This window comes from Octopus bimaculoides, chromosome 4, assembly GCF_001194135.2.
Source record: "Octopus bimaculoides isolate UCB-OBI-ISO-001 chromosome 4, ASM119413v2, whole genome shotgun sequence".
Lineage (NCBI taxonomy): Eukaryota > Metazoa > Mollusca > Cephalopoda > Octopoda > Octopodidae > Octopus > Octopus bimaculoides.
In genome coordinates, this window is record NC_068984.1 from 98889159 (window position 1) to 98904418 (window position 15260).

Genomic DNA, 15260 nt, shown 5'->3' on the forward strand with positions numbered 1-15260 from the left:
ATACATACAAACACACACACACAAACATATAGATATATGTATATATATATATATATACAGACATATATGTATATGGACATGAACTCAACTGCTGGTCCTGATGGTTTCCCAGCAATCCTCCTCAAATCATGTAAGTGTGTCCTAGCAAAACCCCTCCAGATTCTCTTCCAGAGCTTTTTCACAAATGGCAGACTGCCAAGCAAGCTGAAAAAGTGAATAATATGTCCAATTCATAAAGGGGGAAGCAGAGCAGATGCCAAAAACTATAGGCCTATCTCTCTGACTTCACACATCAGCGAAGTCATGGAATGGATAGTCAGAGGGAAACTAATCACATTCCTCGAAGAAAATAACTCGCTGAGTGATACCCAGCATGGCTTTCGACCAGGTAGGAGCTGCCTGACACAGCTCTTACAACATTATGACTGGGTGTTGAGGCAGTTACTCAACAACTCAAATATGGATGTAATATACCTTGATTTTGCAAAAGCTTTTGACAAAGTGGGTCATGGTGTGATATGCCACAAACTGCGTGATCTCGGCATAGCTGGAAAACTTGGAGAGTGGTTACGTAACTTTCTGAAAGATAGAAGTCAAGCAGTAGTGGCCAATAGAGCCACCTCAATGTAAACACACAGGGCACTGTCTTGGGACCACTGATTTTCATAGTGGCCCTCTAAAATATGCCCTCAACTGCCCAGATAGCCACCCTTGCTAGCTATGCAGATGATATGAAAGTCTCGCAGAAAATCCAGAACCCCAGCGATGTTACATATCTGCAGCAGGAGTTGGACTCAGTTTACAGATGGGCTGAGGATAATAATATGCAGTTTAATACTGAAAAATTCCGAGCCCTGCGCTACCACCATCCAAAACTGAATATGAAACTTACAGGGTACACTGGTCCACACGGAATTACAATCACAGAGCCTAAATCAGTGAGGGACCTGGGTATTGACATGAGAGATGATACCTCTTTCCACGTGCACATTACCAGGCTAGCGACAAAGTACAGATAACTGGCTGGCTGGATCCTGAGAACATTAAGAACCAGAGATAAGGAAACCATGATGCTCCTCTGGAGGACATTTGTCCTCTGCTGCCTGGATTACTGCTCCCAGTTATGGTCACCCAACAGTGTAAAATTAACAGCAGATCTTGAAGCAATTCAGTGAAGCTTCACAAAGAAGATCGTCTCATTGCAACAGCTCCGCTACTGAGAAAGGCTGAAACAGCTAAGACTCAACTCCCTGGAGAGAAGGCGGGAGAGGTATGCAGTAATATACATCTGTAAGATCCTGGAAGGAATTGTGCCAAATTTTGGCATTGAAAGCTACACCAATGCCAGAATGGGTCGACACTGCATAGTGCCAAAGATTCCAGCAATGCTGTCACACTTCAGGACCAGTTACTGCAATAGCCTGGGTTTCAGGGGCCCACAGCTTTTTAATATTCTCTCAAAGAGCCTGAGGAACCGGTACAAAGTAGATGTAGGCATTTTTAAATGAAGGCTGGACCTCTTCCTGTCGAGAGTCCCAGATGAACCTACCTCATGACAAGAGGTGCAAATGAGGGTAGCTACATCAAACTCCATTCTTCACCAAGTGCCACATATTGGAAGAGGCTCTCAGTAATAACAGTGTAGCAAAACAGCAGTGCATCAGCATGGCCACGGCTCTGAGCTGTTTTTTTTCTGATATCATCATAAAACGGTAATTAAAATTCATTGAAATGACAGATCTATTGGACTTTCAAAGCGGTCAAATTGTTGGTGCTTGTATGGCAGGTGCTAGCATAATGAAAACAGCTGAAATGTTTGGTGTATCAAGAAGTACTGTCACTCATCAGACAGTAGTCATACTGGGGCACTGCCTTGAAGAATTTTTAGTTCAATGAATTGACCCCAATACTTATTTTTTAACATGTGTAGGTGTGTGTGTGTGTTAGTGTGTGTTCAGGTATGTGTGTGTACGTGTGTGTCTGAGTATGTGTGTATGTGTGTGTGTGTGTATATATATATATATATATATATATATAATATAAAAATGGAAATAGATTGATAGATATACATTTATACATGCACATCCCCTCCCCCCACACCCATCAGTGGCAGGGATATTACAGAAATATAAGCTGCAATTGGTTTATGAGAATAACTACATTGATAAAATATTTATAGCAAGGATATTTTCTATAAATTACTATGATATGATGTAAGCATTTTATGATATCAAACTCATAAAATATCACTAGCAGTGATATTTGGCTATGAAATATTTATAATAACACTATAATTGTTTTTTATGAAAGCTCTGTGGTAAAATATCAGATAGAAGTAATGTTTATATATAACAATATTCCATAGCTGTTTATGATAACAATATTGTGGAGGCAGCAAAGATATTTTTTTTATAAAATATAGCAAAATGTAATAAATGTTTTACATGATAAACACAGTGTTTTATATGGCAGGATGTCAGATGGTAATAATATTTCTATAAATTAATGTGATGCTGTAAAATCAACTTCTTTAGAATATTTATGTAAAAGAAATATGGGTACTGGTATGGATGGGAGACAGAAATCTGAAGGGAGCATGTCATACATGTGTGTGTGTGTGTGTGCGTGTGTCTGTCTTGACATCGGTTAAACATCATCAAACATCACCATTAAAATTCATCATCAAACATTAGCATCATACAAGCAATGATGATTGTTTGCAGTCTTCTTCTGTGAAAACATGTCCAGCCACTTTGCTGGTTGTGTTTGAAAGATTGGGAAAAATATTGGTTTCAAATTTTGGCAAAAGGCCACAATTTCAAGAGAGCAGGGAAAGTCGATTCTGCCAGTTCCCTGCCTTGGACGTTTTATCTTTTACCTTTTACTTGTTTCAGTCAGTAGACTGTGGCTATGCTGGGGCACTGTTTTGAGGAATTTTTTAATTGACCTAATTGATGCCAGTTCTTATTTTCTTTTTAAGCCTGATACTTATTCTATAGGTCTCTTTTGCCAAACCACTAAGTTATGTAAACACACCAACACCAGTTGTCAAGCAGTGGTGGGGGACAAAGACAACTCACACACGAGCATACACACACACATGCGCCTACACACACACACACACACACACACACACATATATGCAACAATCTTCCTTCAGTTTCTGTCTACCAAATCCACTCACAAAGCTTTGCTTTTGTAGAAGACACTTGCCCAAGGCATCACGCAGTGGGACTGAACCCAGAACCATTTAGTTGGGAAGCAAACCTCTTACCATACAGCCATGTGCTTGAAAACAGGTGAGGATTAGTACCAGCAAGAACATCCAGCGGTAGAAAATCTGCCTCAGCAAATTTCATCTTTTCCGTGTAAGCATGTGGAACTAGATTTTAAAAACCAATGATGATAATTTATATAAAATATTGTGAAATTCTGTTTAATTGTTTCCATGATAAACTGTGTTGTGATGGTATCAGATGGAAGGTGATATTTGTATAAAATATGATATTTGATAATTGTTTTATGATAACAACACAATATCAGTGATAATGATATTTTTATAACAAAACTGAAATGAAATAATTGTTGTGTTCTATAGATGTGCTATAATTGTTTTATAATAATGTTATTATGGAATATCAGTTGAATCTAATGCTTTCTCAGAATATCACCTTATATTGTAACTGGTTTACTGAAAGAACTTTTATGTGGCTACTTGGCCTGCTGGAAATAACAACCAAATCTCCATCAAATCGTATACTATTGCCTTAAGTAGGGTATGTAAGAGGACAACACTGGATAAGGTTGTCCTCTTATATGCCCATAAAAAAGGTAGGACAGTCATGACTGGAACGCCTTTAATCTTAGGTCTGCTCAATCAGTTAACCCTTTAGCATTCGGATTATTCTGTCAAATGTAATGCTTATTTATTTGCATTCTTTTGAATTTATTATGCCTTATCTCATAACTTCAAGAGGTTGGTGATGTGATTGTTCATTTTAAGAATGACATTGTTGCATAAATGTAAAAGTCTGGATCTTGCTGGTTTGAACATAAAATAGGGAGAATATTTGAACTGGATATGGTTGGTTTAAATCAGAGGTTCTCAAACTGTTTCCCCCCCCCCCCATGACCACATAATACCCTCAGCACCCCGACCTCTATTTTTATGTATAAATAAATATTTTATATTTTACTAATTTACATATACTATGAATCATTTGATATTTAATATAATATTATATAATTTGTATACAATAGTAAAATACTATTATAATAAATTCATGGCGTCCCCCAATCCACTGCCTTCCTCTCAATGCCTCCTTTTCTCTACCGCCCCTCACCCCCACACCAACCACCCCCTTAGACACCAGCGCCCACCTGGACCCTTTCAACTCCTACTGGGGGGCAGTAGCACCCACTTTGAGATCCTATGGTTTAAATGGTCAATTGTAAAGCAATGACACCACCAACAGTTTTGTGATGAGATTTTCTCTTAAATGGTCCAGGTAGGAAGAAATGGTTTTATCCAAGGCTACCTTTATAACCCACTAAGACCTGTGGAATGGCATTCTGAGAAGGAAAGATTAAATATAGAAGTGGTGGTAGTGGTAGTGGAGCTGGTTGGAGTAGTGTTGTAGTAGTGGTAATAGTAGCATAAATAGTGGAAGTATTGGTGGTGGTAGTGGTACTGATAGTATGAGCACTGGTAGTGATGGTGGTAATGGTGGTGGTGGTTGTAGCGATACTGATATTGGTTATAGTAGCTATAGTGGTGGTGGTGGAGAGGCTGGATGGAGTGGTAGTAGTGTTGGTTGGAGATGATACATGTGGTTGTTTTGGGAGCAGAGAATGATGTTGGTTGTGGTGGTAGTGGAAGTGATAATAGCAGCTGTGCTATGTGGTGTAGTTGTTGTTGTTGTTGCTCTTGTTTATGTTGTAATTCAATGGTAATTGGAGAGAGTTGACTCTGTTGTTGCACAATGATTTCATAGTTATCTTATATAGTTGTTCCCATTTATACTACTACTACTACTACTACTACTATTTTAATTTTCTTTCCCTTTGGCACAAAACTGGAAATAATATCTCGCAACTGGATACCAGAACATGAAATATAAAAGAATTTGATTACCCAAGGCCTCAAATTTTACAGTGCAAAGATCAGTGAGATTAAAGTATAATTATTGTTGTTGTTGTCATTATTATTACTACTAGCAAATCTACTCATCTATGATGGAGGCATAAAATGAGAGAGGGAAATCATAGAAACGGTATATATTGAAAAATGTGTAAATGGATTTTGATATCAATAAGATTACAAAACATCTTTGATATTTTGTGTGTGGTTGACACTAATTTTCAAATTACTGGAGTCCATGGCTCTATTCATAGCGACATATAACTGGCCATGTGTAAACATTGGAGTGGGTAAAAATACACCTACATGATCTAAAGTCTGGCTCTGTGCCTTGTTTGCTGTGAATGAGAATGCCAGTTTTATAGGAAACTACCTGTGTCTTAATTGGAACAGAAACTGGTTATCAGTTGGTATAAGGGGTATCCGTGGAATGAACAGGTGTTTACCATTGTGGGGGCCAGTTGCAATCACTACTTCAATAACGTTAGAATTTAGTTCTGCTACCGTGTATCTTGTTCCGTTGCAGTACCCATTGGCTGGATCAAAATTCCTAAGGAGCATTATCAGACAGTTCGTTTTCAATTTGATTTTATGGAGTGGCAATCCCGATGGATTTAAGTTGTTCAAGAAATCCTGTGGGTGTTGATGGTAGTTTTCATCATCTATTGTATCTGAACTACAGTACCCTCAATTTTCCTCAGGGAAGTTGCTAACTATGTGCTCATTCACACTGTTTACCACTTCATTAGTTGAGGTGATGATGCGATTTTGTAGTTTTCATTTAAATCGTTATAGACGAATTTGCATATTTCAAAAATAGATGACGTTTTGAGTACAAAATATGGCCTAATTCAAATTACATTCCTCAGTGGGTCAGAGAACAATCATTGTCTGGAACTGATGTCGCTTAAATAGGTTGTGAAAGTTGCATCTGAAGAATTTCATACCCTTATGTTTTTCTTTAGACTCAACTCCATCACAGACCTCCAGATGTACTATGTTTCCAAGGTGGCTTGCATTATTTGGGCTCAACTACTGCATTTCATTTAACAACAGGTAGAATCTGCTCCCAGTTGCCTACAAAAAGAACACGTACTCCACCAAACAGGGATTCATTCATTCTGATATCGTATAGGGAAAGATCCACAGATTCGTATATGAGCTTGTTGCCTTTGCAGACTTCATCAACTATTATTAGACTGGGCATTCTGAAGAGTTACGCAGTTGCATCCCGAGATGACACATTACAGCAAGACTCTGGTGTTATGTTTATGGGCACTTTGAACCGAGAATGAAATGTCCGGCCAGTCATCATCATCATCATTATTCAGCAATATTGCTGCAATCCCAGATAGAGCTGTGGCGAGTACGATTTTTTTCTCCGAACAGAGAAAATCTATGGTGGCATTGATAAGATATGTTTTACTGGTTCCACCACTCATGCTCAAGATGAAAATTAGTTTGGTTGATGGCATCAAGCAACCCTGAGAATTTTTCTGCTCTGATTGTTGTTTTATGGAGTTCCACCCACCTTAGGCTGCTCCGTTCTACTTTTGCCCACTGATCTACAGCATATTGCTGTAATAGTTTTCTACTTCTCATGATATGATTAACCAAATTAGTTCTTACCTGCAGGTGCTAAGTGTAAAAATTCATAGTTATTAATGTTTCTCCATTTGATTTCTTTATATTAAGCTGCCAACTGCCTGTTCCCTCCGGTAGTTGCAGAATATAATGCAGCAGATTGTACAATCAATGGATAGAGTTTATTCACGGAACATGTTCCTTATGACAGTATATGATGACATCTAAAGGGGTTTTGATATCACCCTGAACCAAAGCAGTCACCTATGAATTCATAGGCAAATTGCACTGGTGACAGTGAACCTGAGATGGTTTGAGCTTTATGTCATGGTATAGAAAGATCAAAATATCCTCAGTTGCCGAAAGTTCTATTGCAGTTTGAAATGATGCTACGTATGGATTTACTTGCCAAATATCACCTTGTAGTTTCGTCAATATATCTACCTGTAGATCATTCATGTTTCATTTGATTTTTGGTATCATGGTGTGTATCAAAGAAGTACAGCTGTGCAAATGATGGCAGTTGCTTGGCATCTGGCAGTAAACTTCCAATGGTGTGATACACTTTACCTTGGATTTTAAATGTGGGAATAAATCCAGTTATCGAGGTGTCAACAACACAACCAATGGATGCAAATGTGAGTGCATTATTATAAGCTCAAATATTTGTTATGAAATTGTTATTGTTCCATAATGACACAATGTCTGCTGACAAATTGGGGATTGATTACAGCTGAACTTTACCATTTTCACAACAGAGGGAAAGTGGTTCTGCTGGTCAGTACTTTGAATTACAATGTGGGTATATATTATCTCCTAAGCTGCTGCAGTAGTGAGAACGGTATAATAACAGAATGTTACTTTCGATAACGTTTTCCTGCATCGCTATCAATTTGTAATCTGTAATCCGTTCATTGTCATGTTCAACGAGAGAAATGCTTACCAAGGCATTATTTTCCACTAGTACTTGCACTTGTCTTGGTTTTTGATGAGCTAAAGTGTTCCTTATCTGTTCCGAAGCTCTCATTTGAGGATTTCTCTGTGTTATTTGGCAAGCTAGTATATTCCTGCTCAGTTCTAGTGCTCTCACTTCTGTATCACGGTGAATTCTAGGAGCTTCCGTCTCCTTTTTCTGTTGGGCTTGTCTGTATTCACTGTTAGATTGTCTCTTACTTTATATAGCAGCAGCTTTCCTGGCAGTCCTACCAGTTCTTGATTTCCAGTTCCAGGTCATAATGGTGTGGAACAAAGGAAAATTTAATAAAGTATTACACAACTTTATGCATACAATTGTTATTGACAAAATTCATAGTAGTCATACACCGATTAAAGATGAGCCAAAGCCATCACAATCATTCCTTAATAAAGTTTATGGCATAATTCAGTGGAGAAGTTAATTTAATTTACTTCCCATTGCTTCTTTTATTTGGAGTCATCTCCCCTTAATTTTTATTTACGTTTTGTATACCCATAAACTGAACAATTACCTTCAATATCCATGAAGTGATCATACTTTTTTCATATTTTTTATGCTAAAAACCTACCTGATTATCTCCTTCGTAATCCTGAAAAACATTGTGACCATAGGTCCAGCTGTTTGACTGTCAGAAGGGTACAGACAGACATTACACTCATTATAGTATGATTAATAATAATAATAATAATAATAATAATAACAATAAGGTAACAGTTATCAACACACTTTGTTTCCCAGAAATACTTATAATATCAATGGATTGTTAAATAAACTGGCAAGACCAGACAGCAAAATAAAACAAAAGTAATGTCAGTATTTAGAATACACCACCCAAAATCTGACAAAAGTTATGTTTACCATGAATACAAAGAGGTAGAAGCTTGATGCAACTAGAAATTATTATAAAGTACCCACTGTAATATTACAAAAATATCTAGTAAAAAAAGCAATAGAAAATTATTACAAATAGACTATGAAATGTGAATGAAATACAAAAAGATAAAGCAAGAAAAAAATTTTCTGTTTTCAAGGAATCTAACAAATAAAATCCAAAGTCTGAAGTGATAGGCAGTTCTGGTGGGAATAGGGGAGTAACAATAGAAATCAGAAAAAGTTTAAGACTAAGCTACAAAATGGGACAACATAATGTCCTGTTAAATCGATGGCAAGAAAAGCTCCTATGTGGTTAATACATCATCACCATCATTATCATCATTGTTGTCATCATTGTCATCATCTTCCCTGCTACCACTACTGCTATTGTCCTCATCATTATTGTCATTGTAACCATTATCAGCATTTTAACTGAATGCTGTTAACCCATGCAAACATGGAAAATCATGTTTGTATGGGTTAACAGGGTTTGTTGAGGCAGATCTTCTATGGTCTGATACCCTTCCTGTTGTCAAACCCCACTTGTTTCCCAGTAAGGTAATATTTCTCCATGGCAGGAAATGTTTACACAGGAGACTGGAAACAACAAACACCTCCTGTGTGAGGGTGATGCTTGTTTTATATCTATTGTATGTCAACATAAGGAGACATATGCACATACACACTAATTAACATATAATATACATACTGCATGGCAAGAAGCTTGCTTCCAAACGACATGGTTCTGTGTCAGTCTCACTCTGTGGCACCTTGGGTAAATGTCTTCTACTACAGCTTCAGGCTGACCAAAGCCTTGTGAGTGGATTTGATAGGTAGAAAGTGAAAGAAGCCCATCGTATATATATATATGTGCATGTCATTATACTTGTCCCCTACCACCACCTGACAATTGGTGTTGGTATGTTTACATCCCTGTAACTTGGTGGTTCAGCAAAATAGAATGATAGAATAAGTATCAGGCTTAACAAAAGATAAAATAAGTACTAGGGTCAACTAATTTGACTAAAACTTCTTCAAGGCAGTGCCCCAGTATGGGCACAGTCTAATGACTAAGATAATTAGAGGATAAAAGACAAAAGATACACACATATATATATATTTTGAACCAGTTTCTTTCAGTTTTCATCTTTCAAATACATAATAAAATTTGAACTGGGCTGAATGAAATGGTTGCACTAGTCAAGAGATGCATGACTCAAGCCTTCAACTGCAGGATTCTTAATTATGGTACAAAATCATAGCTTTCCAGAAATTACCAAAAAAAAACAAAACAAAAAAAAATGAAACAGAATACAGTATGTAATTGTAGAATATATAGAAGTGGGGAAGTAATAATTGATTACATTATTTCCAGCTGCCCAGTCTTAGCCAAGAATGAATACCTCCACAGCCAGAACAGAGTTAAGACTTACGATGGAAATTACATCAATATTATGAAATACCAAAAGAAAAAAAGGCAGTATAAGTAAACACTAAAATAGATATCAAAGAATGATGAAGTGGTTATACTCTGGGATAGTCATATCCACACAGGCAAGGAGATCAAAGCTAATTGATCTCAAATTCTTTTAAGAACATAAAAAGGTGGAAGATATACCCAAGGCAAAGCATTTTGTTCAACACTAATGATTCTAACAATCCAGTTATCTTTATTTGGCATAATGCTGCAAGGTGAGGAGACATTTGATCTCTTTTATAAGCAGCTAGAAATGACATGATGATAGGAACAGTTCAAAAACAACATACAAAAGAAAAAGAGCAAGAAACAGTGACTGAGATTTGCATAGAGTAAGAAGGGTAAAACAATAATGATGACATCACATTCAGAAATTAATGGCAATGAATAGTAATAACAATGTAGAACAACAAAATCAACAAGATTACTCTGACTTTCTCCAGTTCCTGACCATAACTAAATTCCCATTAGTTCACATCCCTCTGCTGTTTCAAAGATAATGTCCTCCTAGATGTATAAAATGACAGAATGGTCATGGTTGGAACATTTTTTTATCATAGAATCAGGACAGGTGTTGGCAATAACAAAATACCTCACCATTATTATCAACATTTGCTCAGTAATCATCCTTGTTCGTTTTAGTAGCTTATGTACATGGCATATTATTTTCAATTTGTTAAAAGAGGTACAATGAATGCTTTTAGATTAAGTAAATCCTCCTTATCATCATCATCATCATCATCATTATCATCATCATCATCATCAACATCATATAATGTCTGTTTTCTATGCTAGCGTGGATTAGACTGTTTGACCAGAGCTGTTAAACCAGAGAGCTGCACCAGACTCCAAATGTCTGTTTTGGCTTGGTTTCTATGACTGGATGCTCTTCCTAATTCTACTGCTGGAAGCTCTTCCTAATGCCAACCACTTTACAGAGTGTACTGGGTGCTTTTTATAAGTGTCACCAGCAAGTGAATAGTATTTCACTTAACTTTTATAAATGTATATATAAGTTCCCTTCATTGCATGCTGTGAAAATATGAAGGTGATCACACAAATAGTGATAGCCTTCATTCATTTTGCTCAGCTTGCCAGCTAATCTTCTCCCTGGCTTTTATGATGGAAACACTGTTTGTCACCCTCCCTCTATTTAGCACTATGGAGACAGTATAATCCCCAGCCATCTGTCACACACTGTAAGGACCACGAGGCAAGCTGTGACTGTCACAGGAGACTGTCAACTAACTAGTTACTAAATACTCTATTCTAGCTACATCACAAAATGATGTCATATCACAGTTAGACCTGATATGAAATCAATCCATGAATTCAGGCTTTTTAATCAAAACTGCTGCATCCACCCCAGCATTAGGGAGAAATATGGTGCCATAATTGAAGTGAAAGTGACTCAGCTAGGATATTTGACATGAAAACATCTAGGAGAGCTACAACTCTGAATATAAAATGTTAAAGAGTAATGCTGACGCTTTATTCCCATAAGGTAGCCTGTTTAATTCAGCTGGCACAATAAATTGTTCTCAGTCAATGCTTTTAGGTGAGAACACACAATTGTAAAAGAGCAAAACACACACACACACACACACACACCAAAAGCATGACAGTCAAATCAATGTAAATTCTAAAAATCCTAACTGCAAATTGAAGGTTAATACTTAACCATGTAAGTGTCATGTACAGTAGTGGAGTGGTAAGGTGAGAATGTCTGGTCATACGTGAGAACCCTTCACAATCATTAAAAGATTATACCAATTGTCTTACTTTCAGGTGTAGAAAATAAACACCAAATGACCTAAACACCACCAGAAAGTCTTTAATTCTTGTCAGCAGAAAAGCCTAAGGGCTGCCACAATTAATGTTAACATGATGGTTGTCTACCACTACCACCATCACTACTAACATTAGCACCACTAGCATCTCCACCATTACCACCACCATTATTGTTTACTCAGCCTTCATCATCAATGTTATCACTATTTCTACCACCATTATTACCACTACCAATGCGTTTAATACCACCATCAATTGAACATACACTTGAATAAAAAGAAATTGTAATATTCTGTTAAAAATGAATTAATTTCAGGATTATCTGGTGTCAAGGGTGCTGCATTTCGTGAAACGTCTAGTATCAACAAGAGTCTCTCTGCTCTTGCTGATGTCTTAGGAGCACTGGCAGAACGAAGAACTCACGTACCATATCGTAACAGCAGACTTACCTACTTCCTCCAAGACTCAATTGGTAAGTACCTTGTTTCTGTACACACACACACACACACACACACACACACACATACATATATATATATATATATATATATATATATATATATATATATATATACACACATACATACATATACACAAGAGTTAAGAGATGGAGTAGATAATATCCAGTCTACATATATTTCATAGTGAGTAGAACCTCAGAAGTGGTAAATATCCAAGTCAGGTGTATACTTCAGGCTACACTTCAGGCCAAGTATATGTTGATTAAAGAGTAGTCTGTGGTAGACACCCCACTTGGATCAAGATATCCTTGGCCTGAAGAGTAGTCTGTAGTATAGCCCAGATCTTATCTACTCCATTCCTTAACTCCTGTAATTTTGTTTGCATACCCGGCAACCCTGGTCGCCTATCATTAAATATAAACTGAACGTTTTTTCAGTTTGTCATACCTCGATATGCAAAAAAAAAAAAAAAAAAAAAAAATCCACAACCTTCCATCTCAATAAACCGCTATTGTCCCTGAAAGTTGTCTTTTATATTTGCTACAAATTGCTTTAAGTTAACTTTCCTCCTACACCTCGATCCCTGGATTTTATATCTATCTATCTATCTTTCTATCTATCTATAATATATATGTATGTATGCATAATGTTTGTTTTTGTGTTCTGTTTTAATAAAAACAAGTTTACTTTAATCTAATGGATTACTCTATACTTTTGTGAAGTACAAATTTAGCATTCGTTTTCAGGAATATTGTTGACAGTGACTTCAAAGTTTCAGCTAACTAAGCCATCATAAAACTACAGTCCAATGAGGGCTTAGTTGGCCCATTCCATAAATAATGTGGTTTTTTCAAATGCATGAATTAAAAGTCAGAGGGGGATGGGATAAACTACTTACATCAACTTGCTATAAAAGCAGGTAGCAATTTTATCTTGTCCTTATTCTTAGTAAAAGTTTTGAAGAGTGCAGTTTAATTTGAACAGTTACTTTTTCAAAGCTATAATGGAAGTGATAAAGGAGCAAATTCGGCATATTTTGTTTTATGACTTCAATAAAGGCAACAACACAACAGAAAGTGCAAGGAATATTAATATTAATGTGGAGATCAGACAATAAGCATAAGCCAGTGTCAACGGTGGTTTCAGAAATTCCAAGCCAGAAACTACAGCCTAGAAGATGAGCCTCATCCTAGAAGATCTGTGGAGCTTGACAAGGATGTCTTACAAACCCTGGTGGAACAAAATCTCATCATAATTGATGAGGAACTAACAGAGAAGTTTGGATTTGGTCTTCAACCATTCATCGACACCTGTGTGCCATTGGAAAAGTCAGCAAATTAGATCAATTGGTTCCTCACAGACTTTCCAAGTCTAATCACATGCGGAGAGTGAATATGTGCTCTTCTTTGCTGTCACATCTCAAGAAAATAGTGACTAGTGATGAGAATTGAGTGCTCTTTAAGAATGTTAAGTGCCGAAAACAGAGGGTATGGAAAGGAGAAACATCAGCATCCCCGGCTAAAGAAGGTCTTCATCCACATAAGGTGTTGCTATTTGTTTTGTGGGATATGAAAGGTTTAGTCTGCTTTGATCTTTTAAACCCAAACCAAATGATAACAAACAAAATCTACTGTGAGCAGCTTGAGTGGCTTAAGTCAGTGCTAGAAGAAAAATGACCGTTTTTGGTTTTTTAAGACAAAAGGTGTTCTTCCATCAAGATAATGCTTGGCCACATACAGCAAGGATAACATTCCAAAGGCTGGAGTAATTTGAATGGGAAATGATGCCCCACCCATCATATTTGCCAGACATTGCCCCATCTGATTACCATTTATTCTGCAGTCTTTAAAGTCATTTTGACGGGAAAAATATGAATTCTGTAGACAAGGCCAGAGCAGTACTGGAGGACCATTTTTCATCATGGACAAGTGAATTTTGAAAGAGGAGCCGTGCAAGTCTACCAGATAGATGAAAAAGCATTGTAGAAAATGAATGAGAGTATATTTTAGATTAAAAAAGAACTTTGTTCATCTTAATTTTGAAAATAAAAGAAGAATAATAAAGAAAACTGCATTATTTATGGGATGACCTAATATATATGTTTGTGTGTATATTATATTACATATATTTATACATACATATATATGCATATAATGACGAAGGGAAAAAAATGGAGAATTATGGATGCTTAAATAATTTATTTGTATATGATGAGGTTGAAAGTTTTTATAAAAACAATACAAACAAATTATAGTTTATAAAAGAAAGGCAGATGTCAAAAACCTACATATATGTTTTGATCCATGCCTCTAGGTGATTAGTAATCCTAAGCATTTGAGTAGGGTCTTATGCTAAGAATTGGTCATCATTTTCAACTATATGAGGCAGAATCTCATCAGGTTTTTATGAGCTTGTACTACAAATGTTAACATATTTCTTGAAAGGATGCAAATGAAATACTAATAAGTTTAAGAAGTTAGAGTGTATATATATATATATATATATATCATGTGCATGTATTTAACTATTGAATTATAAATGTAAGTAAAGATAAAATAAAATACAATAAAATAAAAGATACCATACAAATAATGGTAAAGTAGGAAGTTATAATATAAAAATGTAAACAAAAATATAAATGCATGTAAAATAGTATATAAATTTAAATAAAAGGAAAGAACAATACTTAAATATGCAAGTGAAGATTTATATAAATATAATAAATGAAAGATAAGTTAGATAGAAAAAGTTAATAGTTGGTCGTTATCAATGAATTATTTTCATTGGGTTGGTAATAGATACAGTTCAGGAAATCTATGGATGTGTAGCATTCACATCATATTGTGTCATAGTATAGACAAAAGTTTGAAAAATTTAACCGTTATATGTATCTTAAAAGCCTTACATGTGAACCCTTAGTTATGAATATATAAAATGTATGCATTCATATCTATGTAT

At 36.1% G+C, this 15260-nt stretch overlaps 1 protein-coding gene across 2 annotated transcripts in view; it reads left to right on the top strand.

Moving 5' to 3' along the window:
• The window catches only part of LOC106871796 (kinesin-like protein KIF25), a 505449-nt gene that overhangs the window by 447600 nt on the left and 42589 nt on the right, over window positions 1–15260 (top strand). For both annotated transcript variants that reach the window (XM_052967307.1, XM_052967306.1), the window contains exon 13: window positions 12158–12313. In XM_052967307.1, the coding sequence (XP_052823267.1) occupies window positions 12158–12313 (156 nt within the window). The remainder of the gene's footprint in view (window positions 1–12157; window positions 12314–15260) is intronic.